The sequence below is a fragment of the Garra rufa genome, chromosome 21 (genome assembly GCF_049309525.1).
Source record: "Garra rufa chromosome 21, GarRuf1.0, whole genome shotgun sequence".
NCBI classification, from domain to species: Eukaryota; Metazoa; Chordata; class Actinopteri; order Cypriniformes; family Cyprinidae; genus Garra; species Garra rufa.
Window position 1 is genome coordinate 22247335 of NC_133381.1, and position 23015 is coordinate 22270349.

Below are 23015 nucleotides of genomic sequence, written 5' to 3' on the forward strand. Positions count from 1 at the left end.
GTATAGAACAGAAAAATAGCACACTGATAATCAGTTAATAATTATCAGGTGAAGGGTTAAACGGGTGATTTATATATTTAATGTATAAATAACATGATTTTTTTTTTCTAAACAGGAAAAATGCAAACACGAGTGTTCTGTGTCCAGTGTATAGGGAAACCCTGTATTAGAGGTTTGGAGCAAGTGGTAAGTTGGACATAAGCAGGCGCTAACACTTCAGTGACCTGATCTTACGGTTGTGGGAAATGTCCTCCTCCTGCCCCATTCAAATGCGCTCTGCTCAAGCATGCCACCTCTTCAAATGACATCCAAGAGAATTAGTCCCACACGGTGGTCACAAAATAAGAGGATCTTGGTGTGTGTGTGTGGTGTTTTGGTGAATGTTATCTCAAATTAGCAGTGTCGGTGGTTAAAGTAGGTCTGTTACGCAAGGAGATTTTTTGGCGCAGACCCCATATGCTTATTTTGGTGCAAGACTACTTAGCAGTTTGAAAAATAATGATTTCTGGGAAATATTAATCAGTGTGATGTTGTATAATTTTATGATTTATGGGAGGGAAGTCCTAAGAGACAGTTGTGCATCTGTTAACCCTGTTGAAAAAACATCATATGATGGTTAGGTAGGTTTTGATGCTGGGATGCTGGTTTAAGCTGGTTTATGCTGGTCCTTTGTTGGTTTATGCTGGTCCTTGACCAGCAACAAAACTTACCTTTTTTTAACAGGGAAGAGATGAGATGTCCAATGTACTCTACCTAGTTTGGTAGTGGGTATGATTTAAAGAAAAAAGTATTTTATGCTAACCGAGGCTGCATTTATTTGAAGGGGTCATCGGATGCCCATTTTCCACAAATTCGTATGATTCTTTAGGGTCTTAATGAAAAGTCAATAATATACTTTGTTTAAAAATTCTCAATAGTAGTGTAAAAAAACGTCCTTTTACCTTGTCAAAATCAGCTCTGCAAAATATCAGGTCATTTTATTGCATGGGCCCTTTAAATGCAAATGAGCTCTGCTCGCCCCGCCCCTCTCTGCTGTGGGATTACCAGCTGTAATGTTTACTTTAGCCGCTGCATTTAGCCGCGTTTGTCGTTTACCACTGTGTTCTCTCAACAGTGTTCCGCAGCAGCATCTCTACGTGTAGCGAATCTGTTAAGTTCATCTGCTTCAATAACAGTGCTATATCACCTCGTTTATGAGAAATGACATGTAGTTTTTGTTACTAGCTTAAATGATTGAGCCATTGTTACTGATAAAATCACCAGAGCGCTGTTTCTGTGCGTATGTTTCCGCGTGTGCCATTGTCAATACTGTATGTGTGTGCATTTAAATGCGAGCAGGAGGAATAGTTTATGTGCTTTACGTTCATAATGAAACTGTGGCAAAAACATGGACATAATTTGTCGTTTTTGTCCTATTGTTTACTATATTTATTTGCTTGCACTGTTGAAAAAAAAAAAAAAAAAACTCAATATGCTGGTTAGGAAGGTTTTGCGCATAGATGCTGGTTTGTCCTGACCAGCATAAACCTGCTCAAACCAGCATCCATGCTTCAAAACCTATATGCTGGTTTTTCAACAGGGTGGTCAAGTGTCGTTGTAGGTTTTGGTTATTTTTCTGTTTTAGGCTGTAAGGATCTTTGAAATAACTGAAATCATTTGGCTAAGTAGAATGGACATTAAATGTAGTCAAGACCTGCCTGGAACATTCAGATTCAAGCATTCAACAGCACAAAGCGGAGTGGCCGTTACACCTCAGGTGTGCATTATTTTCTAATAGTTCAATAGACTGGAGTCAATTATTTCAGTTATACTATGGTTACCACACATCAAGACATTGATCAGATTAAATATTTCAAGGCATTTGTCCAAATTTTGTATTTAAAATGCTGTTGTGAGTAGGATTCATTTCATCCAACAACTGTTGCTAATTCCAAAACGTCATTTTAAACATAGGAAAGGAGGCTTGAGCTGTTCGTAGCAGGCCAATGAAGAAATAAGGGGAGAGAGAGATATTTAGCCTAACATTACCTCTCTGAGGTCTGTGCGTCTCTCAGTGTTCGGCAGCAGCATCTCTACTATTAGTGAAAGTTTAAGTTAATTTTCTTCAAGAACAGCGCTGTTGTTACCTCGCTTGTGAGAAATGTAATGTAGTTTTTAAGTTGATACAATTTTTACTGATAAAATCATCAGAGTAGCTAACAAATTTCTGTATGTGCGTCTGTAAGGGAGAGAGCGGGAGAAATGGAGTATGTTCTTTCCGTACATACTGAAATTCAATTTTGGGGAAAAAACATGGAAAAATCTGTCATTTTTACACTGCCCTGGTGAAAAAAACAGCTAAAACCAGCCTAGGCTGGTTGGCTGGTTTTATCTGGTCAACCAGCCTGGTTTTAGCTGGTCATAGCTGGAAGGCAGGCTGGTTTTAGAGGGGTTTTGGCCACTTTTCCAGCCTGGCCAGGCTGGTCAGGCTGGTCTTAGCTGGTCAGGCTGGGAAACCACCAGCTAAAACCAGCCTGACCTGCCTGGCCAGGCTGGGAGACCAGCTTAAACCAGCTACTTCCAGCTTAAACCAGCTAAGGCCAGCCAACCAGCCTAGGCTGGTATTAGCTGTTTTTTTCAGCAGGGTGTTGTTAATTATATTTATTTATTTGGCCAGTGTTGTTGTGGTGACCTTTGAAATAACTGAAATCATGTGGTGAACTGATGTAATGATGTCAAGGCCTTTCTGGAACTACACTTTTAAAAATAAAGGTGCTTCAAAAGGTTTTTCAAGCGATGCCATAGAAGAACCGTTTTTGGTTCCACAAAGAACCATTCAGTCACAGGTTCTTTAAAGAACCATTTCTTGCTTACCTTTTTATAATCTGAAGAACCTTATTTGCCACAAAGAACCTTTTGTGAAACAGAAAGGTTCTTCAGATGTTAAAGGTACTTTTTTTTTTTTTAAGAGTTTACTTTGGCTGTGCGTTTCCCTGAAAATAACTGCACACCTTAGAATGTTCGTCAGGCAATCAGATTAAATTCTTTAATGAATAGAAAGTTCAAAAGATCAGCATTTATTTGAAACAGAATTGTTTTTAACAATGTAAAAGCCTTTACTGTTATTTTTGATCAATTTAATGCATCCTGAAAAAAGTTTTTCTTTTCAACAAGTTTTGAACAGTAGTGTAAACATATTGCTAAATCTGCTGCCACTCACTGTCAAGCTATCTACAATGTACAACACATTTACTTGAAGTAGAAGTCCATTAGCTCTAATGGAGGATGACAAGTACATAACAGAGTATTAGGAGGTCTCAATAAATGACCCTACAAAGCTGAATGAGACCGCAGGAGAGCACAAAAACAGACGCACCCAAATTAAATGTCTGAAAACTACCTTAACAAAACTCAAGCTAGTTATTTCTAACTTTTAATTTAAACTCCTGCAGATCATCAGCCCCCACGTTTGGAGAAGTATTACTTTTGCTGTGGTGAATTTGCAATGTGGAGCATGGCATAAAGAGAATATTTGTCAAAAACCTAGAAACCTAATATATACACTCTCTTATATTAATCGTGAAATATTGTATTTTATGGTTAATGTTTCCAACATAGAGAATGAAGTCATTTTTTTTTATTATTATTATTTTTTATTTTGAGAAAATACATTTCTCTTTTCAGCAGACAAATCTGGGCTCAAGTCTACGCAGCATTAGCCAAGGCTAATATTTGTGTAGGTGAAGACAGTCGCCTAAATGAGACATCCATCGCAGTATTAGACGGTTACTACTATTTATAAGGAGTGGAGCGGTAGGCTTTGCATTCTTGGACGAAAGCTGCGGATCTCCCATGAAGTCTCACATGGTGTGAAACGTGACAGCACGATGCTGGCCTGGGAAGAAACGTGTGTGTCATTTCGCCTTAATTCAGTCTTTTTCATCTGACTGCACAAAGCCAGAGAAGTCAAGCCAACTTTTCCATATGACTATCAGCTGCCCCAATGGGAACAAATTTTGTGTAATACCAAATTACAGGAAATCATCACCTGCTTAACCTATTATAACAAACCCCATTCTATTACATAAGGGAACATACTGTTTCCCCCTTGAGCTGAGCTAATTCTCCAAGAAAAATCTAATAAAACATTTATAAGGTGAAAACCTTTGTAGCACTTTCATTCAGATGTCTTTAATAATATAATAGTTAGCAGTTGATATACACTCAAATAGTTGAAAAAAAAACTGTTCCACTGTTCAAAAGTTTTGAAAAAACAATTTTCTGCATTAATACATTGTAAAATGTAATTTATTCTTGAGATGCCAAAGTTGAATTTTCAGCAACCATTTCTTCAGTTTCACATGATCCTTCAGAAATTATTTTAATATATTTTGCAGCAATATCTGTAACAATATTTGTAATGTCTGCACTGTTACTTTTGATAAATTTAATGCATCAATTTTATTTTTAAAAATGTACAGACCCCAAACTATTAACAGTAATGTTTTAATATAGAATATATATGTTATATATGACTATTGTCTTTATGTCTGTAATAACCGGAAATGAGTGTCTATATGCTGCATTAATATTTACATATTGTGTTTCATCACTTATTAATACCTTATTATTACACGGCTACAAGAAATACTCGATTTTGATTTCTTAGTCACCACATTCCGAGGTATGTTATTTCCAATAACAACCGGTAAATGAGCAATAGACGTGAGATATGGCTATATATCGGCATGGCTTTGATTTGGCCGTAGGCACAAGGCTGCAGGCCGAGTACTGTAGGTAATCACAGCGTGCTGATATACAGCCATATCTCACGTCTACGAGTGTGTTATTGCATTTATGCAACAGTTCGATTACATGAGTGTTTAAATACATAAGAAACAACATTGGAGTGTCTTTACAAACCCTTTTTTGAGCAGAACAATTTTCTTCCACCACAGATTCACATCTCAGTTTGTCAGTTTACCAGCTGAGCACAAGCCTCCGTTAATAATTCGAAAATGTCACTTTAGAACTAGTAACGAAGGAACGTTGAGTTGTTTCATTAAAAGCTTATTGTATTACTGTATTAAAAACAGTGTATTATGTGTAGAGTGTTAAGATGAGAGATGGACTGGGCGAGTGATTACCTGCATCTAATAACAGCATTCATTCTTCAGCTCAATCTCAAATTCACAATAAAACATTAGTTTGAATGTCCACTGAGGAAAGCATTATCTTTGTCGTAACAATATCCTTTCATCTGTTAAGGGTGATTTCTGATGTCAGTGCTGCTCAGTGCATTTGTATTTGCATTTGAAAGTAAAAAATAAATTCAGTTTATAACAGCATTGATTTTTAATATAAAAGTCTTAACAACTGACTCATGAAAAACAGTCTCTTGGCACCAACTAATAGCAACAACAACAGCCATCATAAAAACTGCTAGGCAATTCAGTCAAAAGTACACAGGCAGCGCTCTGATATACAGCACTGAATTAACATAAACACGATGAGATTTTGCCAAAACTATTTGGTCTGGAACAAATAATAGATTAATAAGACTATAGACTGCCCGTTAGATTTACCCAAAACAAATTATATCTCATGTTTAACCGCTATAGATACACGGCAGGTTCATCAGTGCAGAATGGGAGCTCACGTGTTCGAAAACGTCAATGCAAATTTTCAAATAGACATCTTCATTGACAAACTGCATGTTTGAACTATACACAAGTACACCTCTTAAAAATGCATTCTGCGACACAAAAACAGTATTTTTATTTTTTTAATTCTAGTGTATAGCTGCTAATGATAAACCGGGTAACTGCTATTCGCTTGCTAAGAATTTTTTTTCTGTGTGGAATCAAATATTGACGTCAGGTAACATGGTCTAAAAACGCCCCAATTTGGTAACTCCAATTACTTTGTTGCAGAGACACGCCTTCTAAATGAAACAGCCAATCGTTAATTAGTAAAGTCATCGCGTCACTGCAGCTGCCATTAGAAGCTCCGGTTCCTATAGAAGCAGGCAGCGTTTGCAAACTCCCGTTCATGACTGCGCATGTGCATTGGCTGCTCTAGCTTGAAAAAGAACCTTTAAGCGATTTAAGCATGAGAAACAATTATTATGAGGCATTTGTTGTCAGATTTCATTGGTGATTTCAAATATGAAATTTAATCGAAAGTTTGGTGAACCGTTTTGGGTTTTGTGTGTCCCCAAGAGATTGGAGCTGCACTTGCATGCCCGAGAGGCATTTCAAAGATGGTCTGCAGAGTGTAATGACTTATCTTAAAAGGACTTTGGTAATAAAAGGATAATGTGCATCCAGCCTCCGTGTTGTGTCGGGGTGTTGATAAGTCTGTCAGGCTTTATTCTGCAATAACAACAGGCTGGGTGTACATTATCCCTTACTTAACAACCACCTGATTCTGTGTTTACTTTATCCAAAATCTAAAGCACCAGTCCACTCTTTCTTGTTCCAGTTTGGCACAACATCAATAAGCTTCTTAAACTCCTGGAACTGACTCATAATTGGTTTACCCAAGCTACCCAAGCTTTACTTGATATGGAAGTTCACACTCTAGTTAAGAGATTTAATGTTTCCACCATGACCTTCACAAGAATTTCCTTGTGAAAGACCGCTTTAGCCGACGTAGATTTTGTGTGCTGTGAAATATTCATTAATTGAGACACTGGGACAGTTCCCAGTTGTTACAATGAGCATTTGTTCAAAGAGGCTCAAAACAGATGGATTGAGTGTCATTCCTTGAGAGGTTTTTAATTTGTCGCACTGAATAAGTACCTTGTGGTACACCGCGTACCCCTACAAACTTCCACAGCACTTAATCAGTAAATGCCAATGAGTTGTGAGATGCCACAGTAAACACAAACCTATCGTATTGCTGTTTGCTGCCAGGATTAAACCTGGAAATGGTCCACGGTTCAGCTGATGTAAGATGATTACATAAAAGTTCACAGGAGAAGACAGAAACCTCTTTGAAAGCAGTCTCATGCTAATGCACCCTATTGTCCGTTCACATGCTAAGCACTGTCTGTACATTTTTTAAAATAAAGATGCTTCTCAATGCCATAGAAGACCCTTTTTGTCTAAATGGTTCCATAAAGAATTTGTTTCACAATGTGGCGAAAGAAGGTTCTAGTAAAACTTCTAGTTAAAGTAAGAAAGAGATGGTTCTTTAAATAACCTTTGACTGAATGGTTCTTTGCGGCATCGCTATGAAGAACCTTTTAAAACACCTTTATTTTTAAGAGTTTATACTGAAGATAAATACAATTCATTGGTGATTTTCAGTTTTTTGCAGAGGTGTTTTGATGCAAATGACTACTTGATGCATTATTGTGTTTAGTCAGGTCTTCTCAAATGACTTTGAGGTCCATTTTGGATGAGATTGCGTGTTTATATTTGTAGCACTAAAAAAGTTGTTTACATCTCATTAGCCCTAATGTAAAGTTTTCAACCCCCAGTCAGGGCCTAGTCATGAGGTGTGTGCATGGTGGCGTTCATTTGTTGTTTATTCTCCTCTCTATAGCCGTCTTTTTCTTTACTCACCATCACTGACTTAACTAGGCTATACAGTGTTAAAGCGATTAGTTATTATATAGACACAAACTGTAGTACAATTTATATCTAAATGGTTGAAAAGCAGGAGAGTTTAAAACAATGTCCTTTTCAGGTGGTTTGGATGTAAGGCCCGCCTCTTGTGATGTCAGCAGGGAATCTTTGGGGTTTTCGGGGACATTATTTAAAGGACTAGCTCTTTCCGCAATATTCAGACACCTCTGGAATATCATCCATAACGGAATTACTTTGTTTTTTTTTTCTGTAAAGCTTTTAAGGCTGAGGAAACGTCATCCTACACAATATCTGTAAGTTGGATTTAATCTTCATAGGTTGATGATTTTTGGCTGTTTGGTGCTTTTTAATAGGGCTAATTTTATATATCCAGATATGCATTTTTTTCTTCTCCATTCTTTCTCTCTCTTTCTCTCTCTCCTTCTCCATTCGCAAGTGGATTAACTGAAGTATGCAGTTCCAAAGGAGCTGTTTGTGATGGATGTGTCTGGGGAGATTACAGTTTTCCTGTATCATATCTGATTTCACTTCTGTGCGCAAAATAAATATTACAACACCCAGATAAAAGACAAAAAAATGAAGATAAATTTTAAAGCCTTAAAAGATTTAGGTTCTTAAAAAAACAACTTGAGTGAAAAATTAAGTTTATTCATTGATGTGTTTTTTTTCTTTTCTCTACAGATATCTTCATTAACCATGTCGATGTGGTTTGCTGTACTTCATGTATTAGGTAGGCAATTAGTTTGCTCAAAGTGATTTTTACTGTGTTATTCTGAATTATTGCCATGCTGTATTGATTTCATTGCATATTTTTTTCCCCCACAGGTATTCTGTCTTTGACCTGTTGCACATTTGGATCAGATTTAAATGGTCAGTAAATTCCATTTTTATTTTCTTATTTTTTAAACTCTTTTCATATTAAATATAAGGAATTGAGTTACATTAGAGAAAAAAAATATATATATCTTTTTAAAAAGTTTATTTGCATTTTTATGTAAAACATGGCACTTAATTGTTTTAATTTAGTTTATTTCGTATTAATTCATTAATAGTAGCTTTTTAAAAAATATATAATTGTTTTATTTGAAAGATAAATGTGACCCTGGACCACAAAACCAGTCTTAAGTAGCTAAGGTGTATTTGTAGCAATAGCCAAAAATACATTGTATGGGTCAAAATGATCTTTTTTTATGCCAAAAATCATTAGGATATTAAGTAAAGATCATGTTCCTTGAAGATATTTTGTAAATTTCCTACCGTAAATATATCAAAACACAATTTTTGATTAGTAATATGCATTGCTAAGAACTTTTTTAGACCGTTTAAATTTTTTTTTTTTTTTGCACCTTCAGATTCCAGATTTTCAAATAGTTGTATCTCGGCCAAATCCTATCCTAATAAACCATACATCAATACAAAGCTTTTTTTATTCAGCTTTCAGATTATGCATTTCATAAAATTGACCCTTATGACTGGTTTTGTGATCCAGATTTACAAAAAATAATTTTACAAGTAATGTCTTATGTTATACATGTCTTAGTTCCAACACCAATTAGCTGTGGAACCCGTGCGGTGGACCTTCCAGACTCACGTCAGATAGTGCTTTGCCCGGCAAACTGCACTCTCTGGAGTCTGTCAGTGTTTGGTTCGGGAGTATATGCCTCTATTTCCAGCATATGTGGAGCAGCAATACACAGGTACAATCACAGAAGTAATGATACAGTCACTGACTTGTTAGACTTCTGTAAAAAACTCCAAAAGCAAGGAACGTATTTGTCTGTCATCCAGAGGAATCATAGGTCTATCCGGTGGACCTGTGGAGGTTCACGGGCTGCAAGGGAGGACAAACTACCTCAGCTCCTACGCTCACGGCATCCAGTCTCAGTCCCTGTCGCAATGGAGCTCCTCTTTCACTGTGGCCAGTTAGTGGAGACAATTATGATTTGCGTCATTACAAATTCTAGTGTCAGTTTTGATTTAGAATTTGTAGATTGCTACGGATGCAAAGTATTTTTTCTATTTCTCAGGAACGATTAGCTTGCCTTTGGAAGTGTCCAGCCAAACCAGCAGTTCTGCCACTGTTGCATCTGGAGCTGGTAAGAAGTATTTAGATGTGGAACTAGAAATAATTGACATGTGTAGTCTACACTCAGTATCTCTACTTCTCCATTGCAGCCAAGAAACCAGTCAAAAAAACAGTGAAGAAGCCTCCTCCAGCAACAGCAAACAGGGGTATGATCTGATTTTCTAATCTAATTGAAGTTGTTAGTCAAAGCAAATATGATGAAGATGACAAGAAAGTGCTGTGTAAATGTTGTTCCAGATTGCCCAGTAGATATGGCTTTGCTGCTGGATAGCAGCTATAACATTGGACAGCGGCGGTTCAACCTGCAGAAGAACTTTGTCAGTAAGCTTGTAGCCATGCTGAAGGTTGGAACGCCAGGTCCTCATGTAGGAGTGGTGCAAACCAGGTGATCTGTGCAAAGTCGCATAGTCGTTTAGCAATTTTTCCTTTGTCAGCGAGTATAACTTAAAATGTTTTTCTTTCCAGTGAGACACCTCGAACTGAATTCTACTTGTCGAACTATACAACAGCCAAAGATCTGACTTTTGCCATCAAAGAGATTCCATACATTGGGGGCAATACAAATACAGGTTTATAAACTCACCTTCAGTTAACATTTCAAATTAATGACTGAATGAAATGAATCTAGAACATCTCATTTAAATCATGCTACCTTTTTTTTTTTTTTGGAAAAGTAAAACAAAAAAAATAAATTGCCTTTCACAGTAATGCACTTACAATGGAAATCAATAGCTCCCTTGTATACATAAAAATACACACAGTTTCGAAATCTTCTGCTGAGCATAAATGTAGATATTTTGAAGAATGTGGTAACCATACAGCTGCTGGTCCCCACTGACTTCCATAGCCAGGAAAAAAAAATACTATGGAACTCAATGGGGCTCAGAAAATACTTTGTGTGTTTCACAAAGAAATTCAACTTGAATGTAAATAATGTCAGAATTTCATTTTGGAGTGACCGATCCCTTTAAACATCGAGGGCCAGATTTACTAACAGCTTGGCATTAAAATAGTACTGTCAGGATTTACTAAAGATGTGCAGTGAAGAATTAGCGCAGAAAAGGCATGGATGTTATTTTTGTGTCTGACCTTCTTAAATATGCATTTGTAGGAGTTTCCCTTTCAGATGCAAAATTCATGGGAGGAGAGTATTAAAATGATTCACGTGACACATTTGCGTTAGTCAAATTACTGGTATTTGCGCCTTTATTTAACGCCCCAAAAAGCATCTTAAAGGAGAAGTTCACTTCCATAACAAAACAGATAATTTACTCACCCCCTTGTCATCCAAGATGTTTGTCTTTCTTTCTTCAGTTGTAAAGAAATTCTGTTTTTTGGGGCAAACATTTCAGGATTTTTTTTCCATGTAGTGGACTTCTATGGTGCCCCCTAGTTTGAACTTCCAAAACGCAGTTTAAGTGAACATGCAAAGAAGATCAAACGCACTTTACAAAAAAGGTTAAACAGTGATGCAGGGTTATTTTGAAGTTTGAGAAGAAAATGAGATGGAAGTTTTTCGACCTACCCTAACTGTCATGAACTGGAATACACAGAGTTCACGCAGAGCTGGACAAGGATGGTTCGGAGCCCTTGAAAGCTTTAAACTGCATTTTGGAAGTTTAAAATCAGGGGCACGTTAGAAGTCCACTATATGGAGAGAAATCCTGAAATACATCATTTCTTTAGGACTGAAAAGGACTGAAAGACATGAACATCTTGGATGACAAGAGGGTGAGTAAATTATCTGGAAATTTTTGTTCTGGAAGTGAACTGCTCCTTTAAAGCAGGTAGTATTTTGCGCAGCTGTTGATAGATTGCACTAGTCATTATGGAAATTGTCTGGCCGTGTCTGTTTAATTGTCTGCATTGTCAGTAAATCACACACAGAATTTTCCCCTTCTTTATGGAATTGCGCTCCAATGCTAATTTGCCTTGTTTAGTATATATGGCCCTAAATGTCACCCTAAAAGAAAACCCTGTGCATGTTCTGATTCCAAATATGCTGATATTCAGACCAACAGCATGATGTGAGTGTGACACTGCTTTTATACAACAGTTCAATAAATAAGTGACTTTACTATTGTGAAATTTTAGACAGAGTTAGCAGTAATTTGCCTATTTTTTGCGCAAGAAAATAGTTCTAAATGAAGCCACAGCATTTGCACATTCAGTGTTTTGAGCTAATTGGTTGAGTGTATGATTCAATAATTCAGTCATAAACTGCTTTTATTCCTGAACAAATAAGCGTTTTATTTTTTCAAAGGAATCGGTTGAGTGAATGATTCAGTTACTCAAGGGCAGTCACTTGTTTTGTTTCTGAAGGAATAAAGTGTTGTAGAATTGGTTGAATAAATAATGAATAAATTAATTACTAGCCGGGTTTCCATCCAAAGTTGCAAACGTATGCGCGAAATTGAAAAATTGCACAAAACATTAATGAATAAGCACCGTTTCCATTCCATTTCACAAAATCTAAAAACCACCTAAAGCGAGTGTAAAACCTTTTTTTTTCCTCTCAATTTGCCATTTTTATCAAAAATTTAAAATATGCCTAATGGTAATTTTGCAAAAACTGCCATATATTGCAAAAAAGTTTTTACACTCGAATGAGGTGGTTTTTCAGGCAATTCGGAAAAATTTTTTTTTAGTAAAACTGCAATGGAATTTTTTTTCGCATTTACAGCACCTTGCGTACGTTAAAAAGTCACATGATCATGCTTTAATGTACTATAACCTAAAAAAAAATATTATATGTGGCTGCTTATTAGTCATCTACAGAATGCTTGAACAAGGGGCTTTCCTTGCCATTAAAACTGGTACAACAATGTAGCATGCAAAATTTTCAAAATGCCTAACAAAAACATTCAAAATGCCTTGGCCCATAGACTTACGTTGCAAATGCATTACTGTAATTGCATTGTACTGTTCATTAGTTTTTACAGTCAATATGCTTTTGTTTAATTACTGACAGCATGCCACAGATAACGACTACCTTGTATTAAACTCATTCTCTGACACCTAATGACTTTAGTTGGATTGATTTAATATTGAAGATGCTTTGACTTCAATAAGTAGAACTTGGCAGGCTTGAGTTATTGTCTTTTGCGCAGGTAAGGCCATACTGCACACTGTGAGGAATTTCTACAATCCGGATTTTGGTGTTCGGAGAGGTTACCCACGAATCATTGTGGTGTTTGTCGACGGGTGGCCTTCTGATAATGTGGAGGAAGCTTCAATTTTAGCCAGAGAGTCTGGTATTAACGTCTTCTTTGTGTCTGTCGCCAAACCTGCCCCTGAGGAGATGAGCCTGGTGAGCGATCAAGACTTCATGAGAAAGGTAAGATGTTGAATTCAAGGGGGAAAAAAACATAATAACATCTGAGTTTGCTGAAATCAAACTCAAATTATTATGTATCTCACAGGCAGTGTGCAAGGACAATGAGTTCTTCACCTTTACCATGCCCAGCTGGTTCAGCACCAACAAGTTTGTGAAGCCACTCGCTCACAAACTGTGCTCCATCGATCAGATGCTCTGCAGTAAGACATGCTATAACTCTGTCAACCTTGGCTTCCTGATTGATGGCTCCAGCAGTGTAGGTGATGGCAACTTTCGGCTCGTGCTGGACCTTCTCGTCTCCATCGCACGCCACTTTGACATCTCTGACATCGGCTCTCGCATCGGCGCCATTCAGTTCACCTACGACCAAAGGATGGAGTTCAACTTCAATGACCACACCACAAAAGATAATGCTCTGAGGGCCATGCAGAACATCCCATACATGAGCGGAGGAACGGCCACTGGAGACGCCATCAACTTTGCTGTGCGGAGTCTCTTTAAAACCCGAACAGGCTCCAACAAGAACTTCCTCATCATAATCACTGACGGACAGTCTTACGATGATGTGAGAGGGCCGGCTATGGCTGCCCAGAGGGAGGGTACGCTTTTTCACTGACATTTCATCTAGAACAGGGATCCTTAAATCTGGCCTCCGAGATCCACTTTCCTGCAGATTTTAGCTCCAAGCCTCAAACTCACCTACCTGTGATTTTCGCATGATCTTGAAGACATTGATTAGCATGCTCAGCTGTGTTAAATTAGGGTTAGAGCTAAACTCCACAGGAAAGTGAATCTCACGAGCCAGATTTGAGGATCCCTGATCTAGAACTTGAGATTTCAGCCAAGATTCCTGAAGGTCCAGGGGTCTGTTGAGAAAATCGTGTTCTTATTTAAAGTTACAACCTTGCCTTATTTTTAATAGTGAAGGTCCCTGAGGTGGTAAGGGTGTAGATGGCTCTGTAAAGGTTAAAAATGCATGCTCTAGAACATTTTAAGAGCTCTTAATATATCAATAGCACAAGTAAATGCAATGTTTTCTTTACCATGTTCTTGTTTCTTCACAGGAATTACTGTGTTTGCGGTGGGCGTAGCTTGGGCTCCAATGGAAGATCTGAAGGCGATGGCATCTGAACCCAAGGAAAGCCATGTGTTTTTCACTCGTGAGTTCACCGGCCTTGCGCAGTTCCAGCAGCCCATCGTACGAGGCATCTGCAGGGACTTCACAGAGTTCAACTAGATAGTGCACCTGAATAGAAAGTAAGAAATGGAGGAAAAATGTGCAGGCGTGAATAAGAAAAATCACCATTGTCTTTTATAGAAAAAGGGATTTGAATGGTTTTGTTTTTAAGGTATTGGTACGTTTGATCCAAAGGATTTTACAGCTTAATTGAGAATGTATCACACAGTATTGTATGTCAACCTCTCTATAATGTGGAGAATGTAATTATTTGTGATTTATAGTCTTTCTCTTTATTGTTCCTGGTGAAAAAAAAAACATTCATTCGCTGCTTCTGGCGCGTCTTTTTTTTTTTTTCCTGTGGCGGGGTCACTAACAAAAGGCTCTTTTATATTAATTTCAGCACTTGAAGGTTCAATTCCGGTCATGATGAGGATTGTCAGTGAAACAGCGCCCTCATATGCATTCTGACAGCAGTACACAAATACACAGCTTTCATTCACACATTAATAGATCTGGGTTATATAATAAAATATAGTCCTTCCCAGGTGTAGCAAACAATACACATGCACTGTAGTACGTCACATTTTCACGAGCAATCACACATGTCTTGGTGAAAACGGTTGAAAAGTTACCGTATGATTATATATCGTTCATTTTTTTCCTTTTCTTAAATTATACTTTCATGTATTTATCTAACCTATGTCTGTGTACCTTTCCATATGCATGCTTTACTGTCTCACGTAATGAAAACAGAGGGGAGGAGGGGCATCAAACTGCTTGTACATTTGTTTATAATTTATTACTTTCTTCTCAATAAAGGACAAGGTGTTTGTACAACTTGACCAGCTGAACAAACTTGAACATTTTCATAACACGTGTAGTAGGCGTTTTGTTCAATCTTTATTAAAACCGTGAATCCTGGGAACCGTCATTCGTCAGAAATGACCCGTGATAAATACAACGCTGCATTAATTGTCGAGACAAGGGGCATGTTGCATATACAGATACACCATTTAATATTTATTATAGACATTTTATATACATTACTTTTCAACAGTTTGTTTCGCTATGTGGTACAATCTTTAAAATCTGTTGATTCGTAGTAAATCAAAAACCTTACAAAACTCATCAAAACTCTTCAAACTGATCAGAACTTTTGGAAGACTAGAAAAAATACTTTATTGTAGTATTAATCATGCATTACACAAACAAAAGGTCTTTTGTTACACCATGAACTGCATTGTTTCCTTTAAAAATCATTGAACAGATTGGGGCAGAACGACCAAACCAAGTATTTAGAGTAAATTTGATTGACAACTCCAATCCCCAAAATTAAAACTATCATTTACTCACCCTCACACCATTCCACATCCATATAGATGTTGGAACACAAAAAAGAAGATATTTGGAAGAATGTTGGTAACCCAACATTCCATTGAGTTCCAAAACAGCTTTTATGTTCCAGTTACGACATGAGGGTAAGAAAATGACTGATTATTACTTCGGGGTGAACAATCCCTTTAACATATTTCTCCCCTGATCTCCAGCATCACGAGGTGAATTCAAACCTCGTTTTCAGCCAACCAAGAGACGGTATGTTTAATTTCCCATCGTTCGGTTTGGTTAGCGACAGCCCAATCTTTGAGTTTCCATCAAGCTATGCTCTGAACAAAGGATAAGACTATCCACAAACTGAAAATAAATAGCGTTCGGATTTCTAACCTGTGATACTTAAACTCATTTTACAGTAAGGTGTACAGAAACATCACATAGTGACAGGATGCTGCAGTTTATTTGTAAATTCCTAAAAGCTCTCAGGGCACCACGCGCTGTGCTTCTACTAGCGTACGGTCTCTCCGTTATGTGATAAAACGACGTTAAAGCAATGTAGTATGCGTGAGGAGAGCACTCATCCAGGGTTTCCAGAAACACAAGACCTTCATGAAGGAGAACCGCGTAAAATGGAGGGCTTGAGTGGGATAATAGTCCCTTTAAAAAAAATGTGATTTCAGCGGTTTTATGACAGTCTTTATTTATATAAAATTGATTATAAAAACTATACTTTTTTTACACAAAAAATGAAACAAACGCTAACGGTATGAAGGTTGACTGAGTTTAACTGTATTCGTTCGCACGCTACATTAGGGTGACGGAGATTAGGGTCTGGTTTATGGCTCGGCAGGGCGGGACTCAGTTCCTCTGGTGCCCGGACGATGGTCGGTGACAAGCTACTGATGGATGAACATGATAACCACTCCATGGTCACTGAAACATACCTACAGGACACATTATCAGCTCAGTTCAAAACCAGTCAAAAGGCTACAAACACTGGTTTCACTCCAGCTTTGACTTACAGTAAATTACAGTTAATTTTTTTCTTTTTTCGAGGAAAACAAAAAGAAGATTAAAACTGATTGAGCACTCCACACTGGCTTCGCAAAAAGAAGAAAAAAAAAAAACGGCACGTCCCCCTCTTGGCACCTGGTATCGGTTGTGTGTGTGGTGTGGGATTGACAGCGTAGGTGGAAGCCACTTCAATGTAGTGTGAGAAATGCTACTCTTGTTACACAAGGCAGTGAAGCAGTCCTTTCTTTCTCTCGTCTTTACGTATGCATTAATTCGGACGTGCTTTTATACAAACACTTTGGCCAGGGCATCGGCTCCGGCGCTTCCTATGTATGCCTTAGATGGGTGGAAGGCAACGTCATAAATGGCCTCGTCCGACTTCTTCCTGTGAGCGGTAACCTCCTGCACGCAGGTCTTGCTGTCCATGTTCCACAAGCGAATGGAACTATCATGACCTGTGTTAGAAGAAGAGACATTACGTTTCAATTTAAGGGACAATTCAACATAAAATTAAAAATCTGTCTGTCATTGATAAATGTGTGCAATAAATAAGCCAGAACCACAAAACCAGTCATAAGGATTTATTTTTTTAAATTGAGATTTATGGTTTGTTAGGATAGGAATAAATTTGGTCTAGATACAACTATTTGAAAATATGGAATCTGAGGGTGCAATACAATCAAAATTTTGAGAAAGTTGTCCAAAAGAACTTCTTAGCAATGCATATTACTAATCAAAAAATACGTTTTGTTGTTTACAGTTGTAATGTACTAAATTTCTTAATGGAACATGATCTTAATATCATAAAATCTTTTGGCATGAAAGAAAAATCGATCATTTTGATCCACACAATGCATTTTGGGCTACTGCTACAAATAAACCCGTGCTACTTAAAGGGTTTGTGGTCCAGGGTCACAAATGATAATGGTAAAGTGAGGACATCTTTGATACAGTAGCTGAAAGAGGGAAAAAGCAGCACACTTACTTCCTGACATCAAGTAAATGCCATTTGGATCTATAGCCAGACTAGTAACAGCATCCAAGTGAGCCACCATTGCATGGATGGCTTTACCTACAAAAAGAGATGGATGGAAGGTGATGAATAATCCCAAACATCAACTAATCTTATCTTTTCTCTGGATATTTCTGACTTCGGGCAAAATATAGTTGAACAAAAATGTTTCATGAACTAATAATACACTGATACATTTTCTGAGACTTTAAACAACTAAAGCAAAATGGGATTTGTTTTTTTTGTTTTTTTAAGAAATTCAGCAATTAAATTAAATTGCATTAATTTGATTGATAAATGTTCCACAACATTTCTCTCAAATGAATGCTGGTCTTTTAAACTTTCTATTCAAAGAATCCTGAAAAAGGTATTATGGTTTATACAGAAATATTAAGCAGCATTGCTTTTAACTGTGATGATAATTGGAAATGTTTCCTGAGGACCAAATCAGCATATTAGTATTTACTAAACGTACTAAAAATATATACATTTTAAAATTGACATTTAAAAAACAAAAAAACAAAACAGATAACAGCTAATGTTTCACAATATTATTGTTTTGCTGTATTTTTGATATTTTTGACATAAAAGTCTTTATGAAAAACAGAGAGCCCTATGATTTCCGTGATGTGGAAAACAAAGAAAGAATCGTGGAATCGGAATTTACTTTATAACTAAAGGTCCGGACAAAATAAAAGTTTAGTTTAACTTAAAGGAAACTGTGACAGAAAAATATTAATATTAAAATATTAATGTAATACAGCACTACTACTACTACTACATTTTTTTATTAAAATATTTAAAGGAATATTTGCCAGAATTTATTTAGCAGAAAAATGTATTAAACAGTATTTCTAGAGAAAAAAAATACTTAAAAAGAAATACTTTTTCCTTATTAAACTTAATGAGATGCTTATTAAACTTGTTAAATTAATTAATTAAGAGATGCTTTTGATTATTAATATTTAATGAAACCATTAAAATAATATTAAATATTAAAATATTAAAATTTGGCAAAAATAAAACATAGGGCCTTAAAAACATAAAACATTTAATAAATTGCTGTTGAATATATTAAGTTTCCTGATTTCAATTAATTAGACATGCTTTCTGATGAATAAAATGGAACCATTTAACTATTAAAACAGAGTCCAGAAAAATTAAAATGGCAAAAAGCATAATCCAGATAAATTGAAACAAAACAAAACGAACAAACGACTAAACAAAAAAAAAATAAAATAAAAAATTTGGGGAAAAAATAAAGATTTAATTCGAGTATTATAAAGCATTGTAAATATTTGACCGACATCAAACTTGAACTAATAATACAGTGTTGGTGGAAGTATATTTTATAATGATACAATAAAAAAAACGTACCTGATTTATTATCAAAGAATTTGATGTGTCTATCCTCGTGAGCGGTGACTGTGATTGGCAGGGTGGGGTGGGTGACTACTTTATTAATGTGATTCCCAAAAGGAATAGCTGCAAAACAAGCAGAAGAAATTAAACACAACAAATCCAATTCTCACACACCTGTAATTAAATGACTGAACTACAGTGGTGGCCACCAGCTAAAAATGGTTTATGTCAGTTATGTCTATATTTTGCTGTAGTTAATTTTGCCATCAATTGTAATAAACCAGTGAGTCAGACAACAACTAGTGCTCCACACAGAGATCTGATCTCGTCATCATCATCATCCAGTCTGTCTGGAATGACATGAAGAAACAGAAGAAACCGAGACAGACTAAATCCAGAAGAACTGTGGCAAATTGGCAATGTTTCCAAGATGCATCAAGAAACCTACATGCAAAGCTACAGTACTGTTAAAAGTTTTAGGCTCTTGTGTAAAAAGAGGATGCTGTCAAAAATAAATGTCACAAGTAGATTTTCTTTATCAATTAACTTCTATTAACAAAATAAATCAACATTTGATGTGACCATCCTTTGCGTTTAAAGCAACTTAGGTGCACTTGTGCATAGTTTTTTTAGGTAGGTTTTTTATGAAGCATGTTGGAGACGTTGCCACAGTCCGTCTGGATTTAGTCTGTCTCAGTTTATTCTGTTTCTTCATGTCATTCCAGACAGAGCACTGGCTATTGTCAGACTCCTTGTGCAAACAAAAATCTCACTGGATTATTACAATTAATGGCTAGATGAATGTTTGAAAATGTAAACTGATATTTCCAACTGACACACTGCAGCAAAAGATAGAAATAACTGACTTAAAACCACTTTTTAGCTGGTGAAAAATCTAGTGTTTGTAATTTTGGCCAACATTGTATATATATATAAATGTTCTATCACATTTCCACAAGTGCACTTTGTCTTTTTTAAAACGGGGTTCCTGCAGATATGAACAAGTGAAATTTAAGACTTTTTAAGACCTTTTTAATACCACCTTATATGAAATTTAAGACCTAAACCTGTAATGGAAATAGATATTATATTACATGCATACATGTAATATTTAATGTGTTTAATGTAAAAAGTAAACAAAATTTCATGGCTGCCATAAGTTAAATTTATTACTTTGATATACAGTGAACTTTTCATATCAGCAGATACTATTCCACACAAAATATGCCACTAGAAATATCTGATGAAAAAAAATTTCTGAAGCAATATTTTCATCAGTGCTCTATAAAGGTAAATCAAATACGCAGATTTAAGATAATAAAGGCCTTTTTTTTTTTTACTTTTGAAATGTATGCATTACCTTTGAAATTTATTTTATGAATTTATCAATAAATTCGTAATGTCTGTTAGCAGTGAGATTACATAATTTACACTGCAAAATTAAAAGTGAGATTATTGTTTTAAATACATTTATTGATTTATAAATATATAAATTAGAAATGTTGGGTGTGGAGGCATACTTTTAAACACACTAAACTACCAGCAGGTGGCGGTAAGTCACTTCATGAGCGAGTCATTTCAACTGATTCGAGCAAAACGCTGAATCATAGCAAAACGTTGCTAGGAGAATGCTTCTGCTGCGATCCTTGCTTGGAACTATTTTCGTTGGTGAAACAGAACAAAACAGTGAAAATATTTTGTCTAATATGTAAGCAACTACTTGTTTACTGAGCTAAAAATTAATGTAACATTTGTAATTGTGAGAATATTCAGCAAAAAGCTCACTTGGTATATTACTGAACTGTATCATGTTATAAATAAACTATACATTTTAAATTTTTACCTCAGTGTGTTTCTTTAGAGTGTGTTATGCTCATTTGTTTTAAAGTATGTCACAAATAGACCAGAAATACACTATCCATTATCAATTTCTGTTTACGTTGAATGTATTAAAATATGAATCTTTCTTGCCTTTCGATGCTTCGCTAGTTGTTTTTGTCACTTCAGTTTTAATCAGGCGGTTTGTTCGGTCGGGCAAGTAAAAAAAAACATTTTAAAAGTATGTCCAAGGCTGGCGGTCAGCTAGCTCGACCTATATTTATTATTATTATTATTGAGAACATTATATACAGAAAAAGGTAGTTTGACCTGTATTCTGCTACTGCGATTCTGTCTGAAGACGCAGTAACTTCCGCAGGGGGAGAAAAAAAATCTACAGTTGTTAGCAACTGGCCTTAGCCAAGCCCTATATTCAGTTTTTTCAAGCTAAGTATCGCTAAACTTGCACTTCCCCATAGCTAAAAAGTTAAATCCATTTTACTTCTGCGGTACAATCCGAGAGAGACTCGCGCCAATAACAGAAAGCTGATTGGCTATTGCATGTTGGTCTCATTTGTAGTTTAAATACAGCAAATTATATTTGGAATAGTGAAATAAAGAACTACAACACCACGGAAACAACAAAAAGAGAATTTAAATGAGCATTTGAGGAAGCGTTACATGGACAAAATTTTAAATTTTGATTTTTAAATTTTAGACTTTTTGAGACCCCGCGGGAACCCTGTTAGAACAAATGTGAGGGACGTACCGCTCTCTCCCTGTGCGGAGAATACCACAACAGGCTGTGATGTCTCTAGATCATAAACGACAACATCTCCCGTGTTGTAGGATGCCACCATATGAGCTGGATCACACCCATTGAAATCAATTGATGTGGGAACACCATGATCTGAAAAGCAGAATATGAAGGAATTAGTTTGCCAACATGTCATCGAATACAGAACGGTGCAAACAAGATGCATTACGCTCACCTCTGTCTGAGTTCAATGTGCTGAGACACGGTGACTTCTCCTCAGGGTTCCACAGCTTGATTGTCCCATCAGCTGAACAGGAGAGCAGCCGGTTTTTGATTCCACTGTAAGCCAATCCCCACACTGCGTCACTGTGACCCAACAACGTACCAGCCAACACACTGGGATCTGAGTGAAACACATGACACACATAGAAAAGATACTAGTGAGCAGGCAGGTTTCCTGCTTTTAAATTCTTGCTTGGTAAGTCTCAAAATGAGGCATAGACTTAATCTTCTCACCATATGTGTCATAAGGGTCTACGTTAGAGCTGGGGATGTTCCACCACTGTATTGTTGAATCGATTCCACCACTAAAACACTGCTCGCCGCTCGAGGTCACAGCCAATGAGAGCACAGGCCCACTGCAGCAACACAACAAACAGGTTAAGAGGATTTGTGAGAGAAAATATTACTGTCTGAAAAGCAGATTACATTATTGTTGATTCAGGGACATGTACAATTTTATGAATGAGAATGCATTACAAAAGAAAATACCACATCAAGTGCTATTTCTTTCTGGTAGTTTATGTAAAATGAGTACAAGCAATATTTAGTGTCTAATGCAATGATACTCAAACACTTAAATGTTTCTGAAGTGTCCAAATACTTTCTGGGGGCCATGTAGGTGTATTAAAGTACACAGTCATACAATCTTTTAGTCAAAACAGTGCCAGAAGAACACTTTATACACTTGGGTTTGTTAAAGGATAACTATTGCAAAAATGTAACCTGGGCTTTTTTTTTTTTTACTGTAAATGAGACAAACATATCTAAAAGCATAATTACGACAAACGAGCCGTTTTTGAGATTGACCGTGATTTCGTTTTGTGGTCAATGGCCGGTGAATGGGAGTACTAGGGGCATAACTTTGAGCGATATTTTTACAACATTAAGAAGGCTCGACACACCATGAAACTTTGCTCGAAGTATCGCCTGGGTCTCTACACATGAACTTGAGCATTGAGAACATTGTTTGTGTACACAGAGTTTACTAAAAAGAACGTTATTGAACAACTCGCTTTCACTGTTTGGGTTTCCGCTCGCGGCCGTCTTGCCAGTCAAGAAGTGTCGATCTCCGAATGCGAGGATGGATAGGTCCTAACGCATATTTCCATATAAATGCACAGCTAATTCGTTGTTTTGTCACAAGTTAAAAACAATGTTAACCTTCTAGTTGTAAAAAGAGCCTCATATAAGCCTAATATTTCGTCCTATGGAGTCCATTCATTCGCATTCGGAGATCGGCACTTCTTGACTGGCAAGACGT

At 36.6% G+C, this 23015-nt stretch overlaps 2 protein-coding genes across 2 annotated transcripts in view; one reads left to right on the forward strand and one right to left on the reverse strand.

Annotated features, from left to right (window-relative positions):
- Window positions 1-7762: 7762 nt before the first annotated feature.
- On the forward strand, window positions 7763-15019 carry coch (coagulation factor C homolog, cochlin (Limulus polyphemus)). Its single transcript, XM_073826672.1, has 13 exons — window positions 7763-7867; window positions 8256-8304; window positions 8400-8444; window positions 9115-9271; window positions 9363-9496; window positions 9602-9670; window positions 9750-9806; window positions 9898-10045; window positions 10126-10229; window positions 12771-12997; window positions 13083-13596; window positions 14062-14254; window positions 14578-15019. Exons 2-12 carry the CDS (start codon window positions 8271-8273, stop codon window positions 14232-14234), a joined length of 1662 nt encoding a protein of 553 aa, XP_073682773.1. The 5' UTR covers window positions 7763-7867; window positions 8256-8270; the 3' UTR covers window positions 14235-14254; window positions 14578-15019.
- A 150-nt stretch (window positions 15020-15169) lies between these two features.
- The window catches only part of strn3 (striatin, calmodulin binding protein 3), a 35311-nt gene continuing 27465 nt past the window's right edge, over window positions 15170-23015 (reverse strand). The window contains exons 11-16 of the mRNA XM_073826671.1: window positions 21989-22110; window positions 21708-21875; window positions 21485-21625; window positions 18913-19020; window positions 17509-17595; window positions 15170-16978 (exon numbers count right to left, since the gene is read on the reverse strand). Of these exons, the coding sequence (XP_073682772.1) occupies window positions 16809-16978; window positions 17509-17595; window positions 18913-19020; window positions 21485-21625; window positions 21708-21875; window positions 21989-22110 (796 nt within the window). The 3' untranslated portion in view covers window positions 15170-16808. The remainder of the gene's footprint in view (window positions 16979-17508; window positions 17596-18912; window positions 19021-21484; window positions 21626-21707; window positions 21876-21988; window positions 22111-23015) is intronic.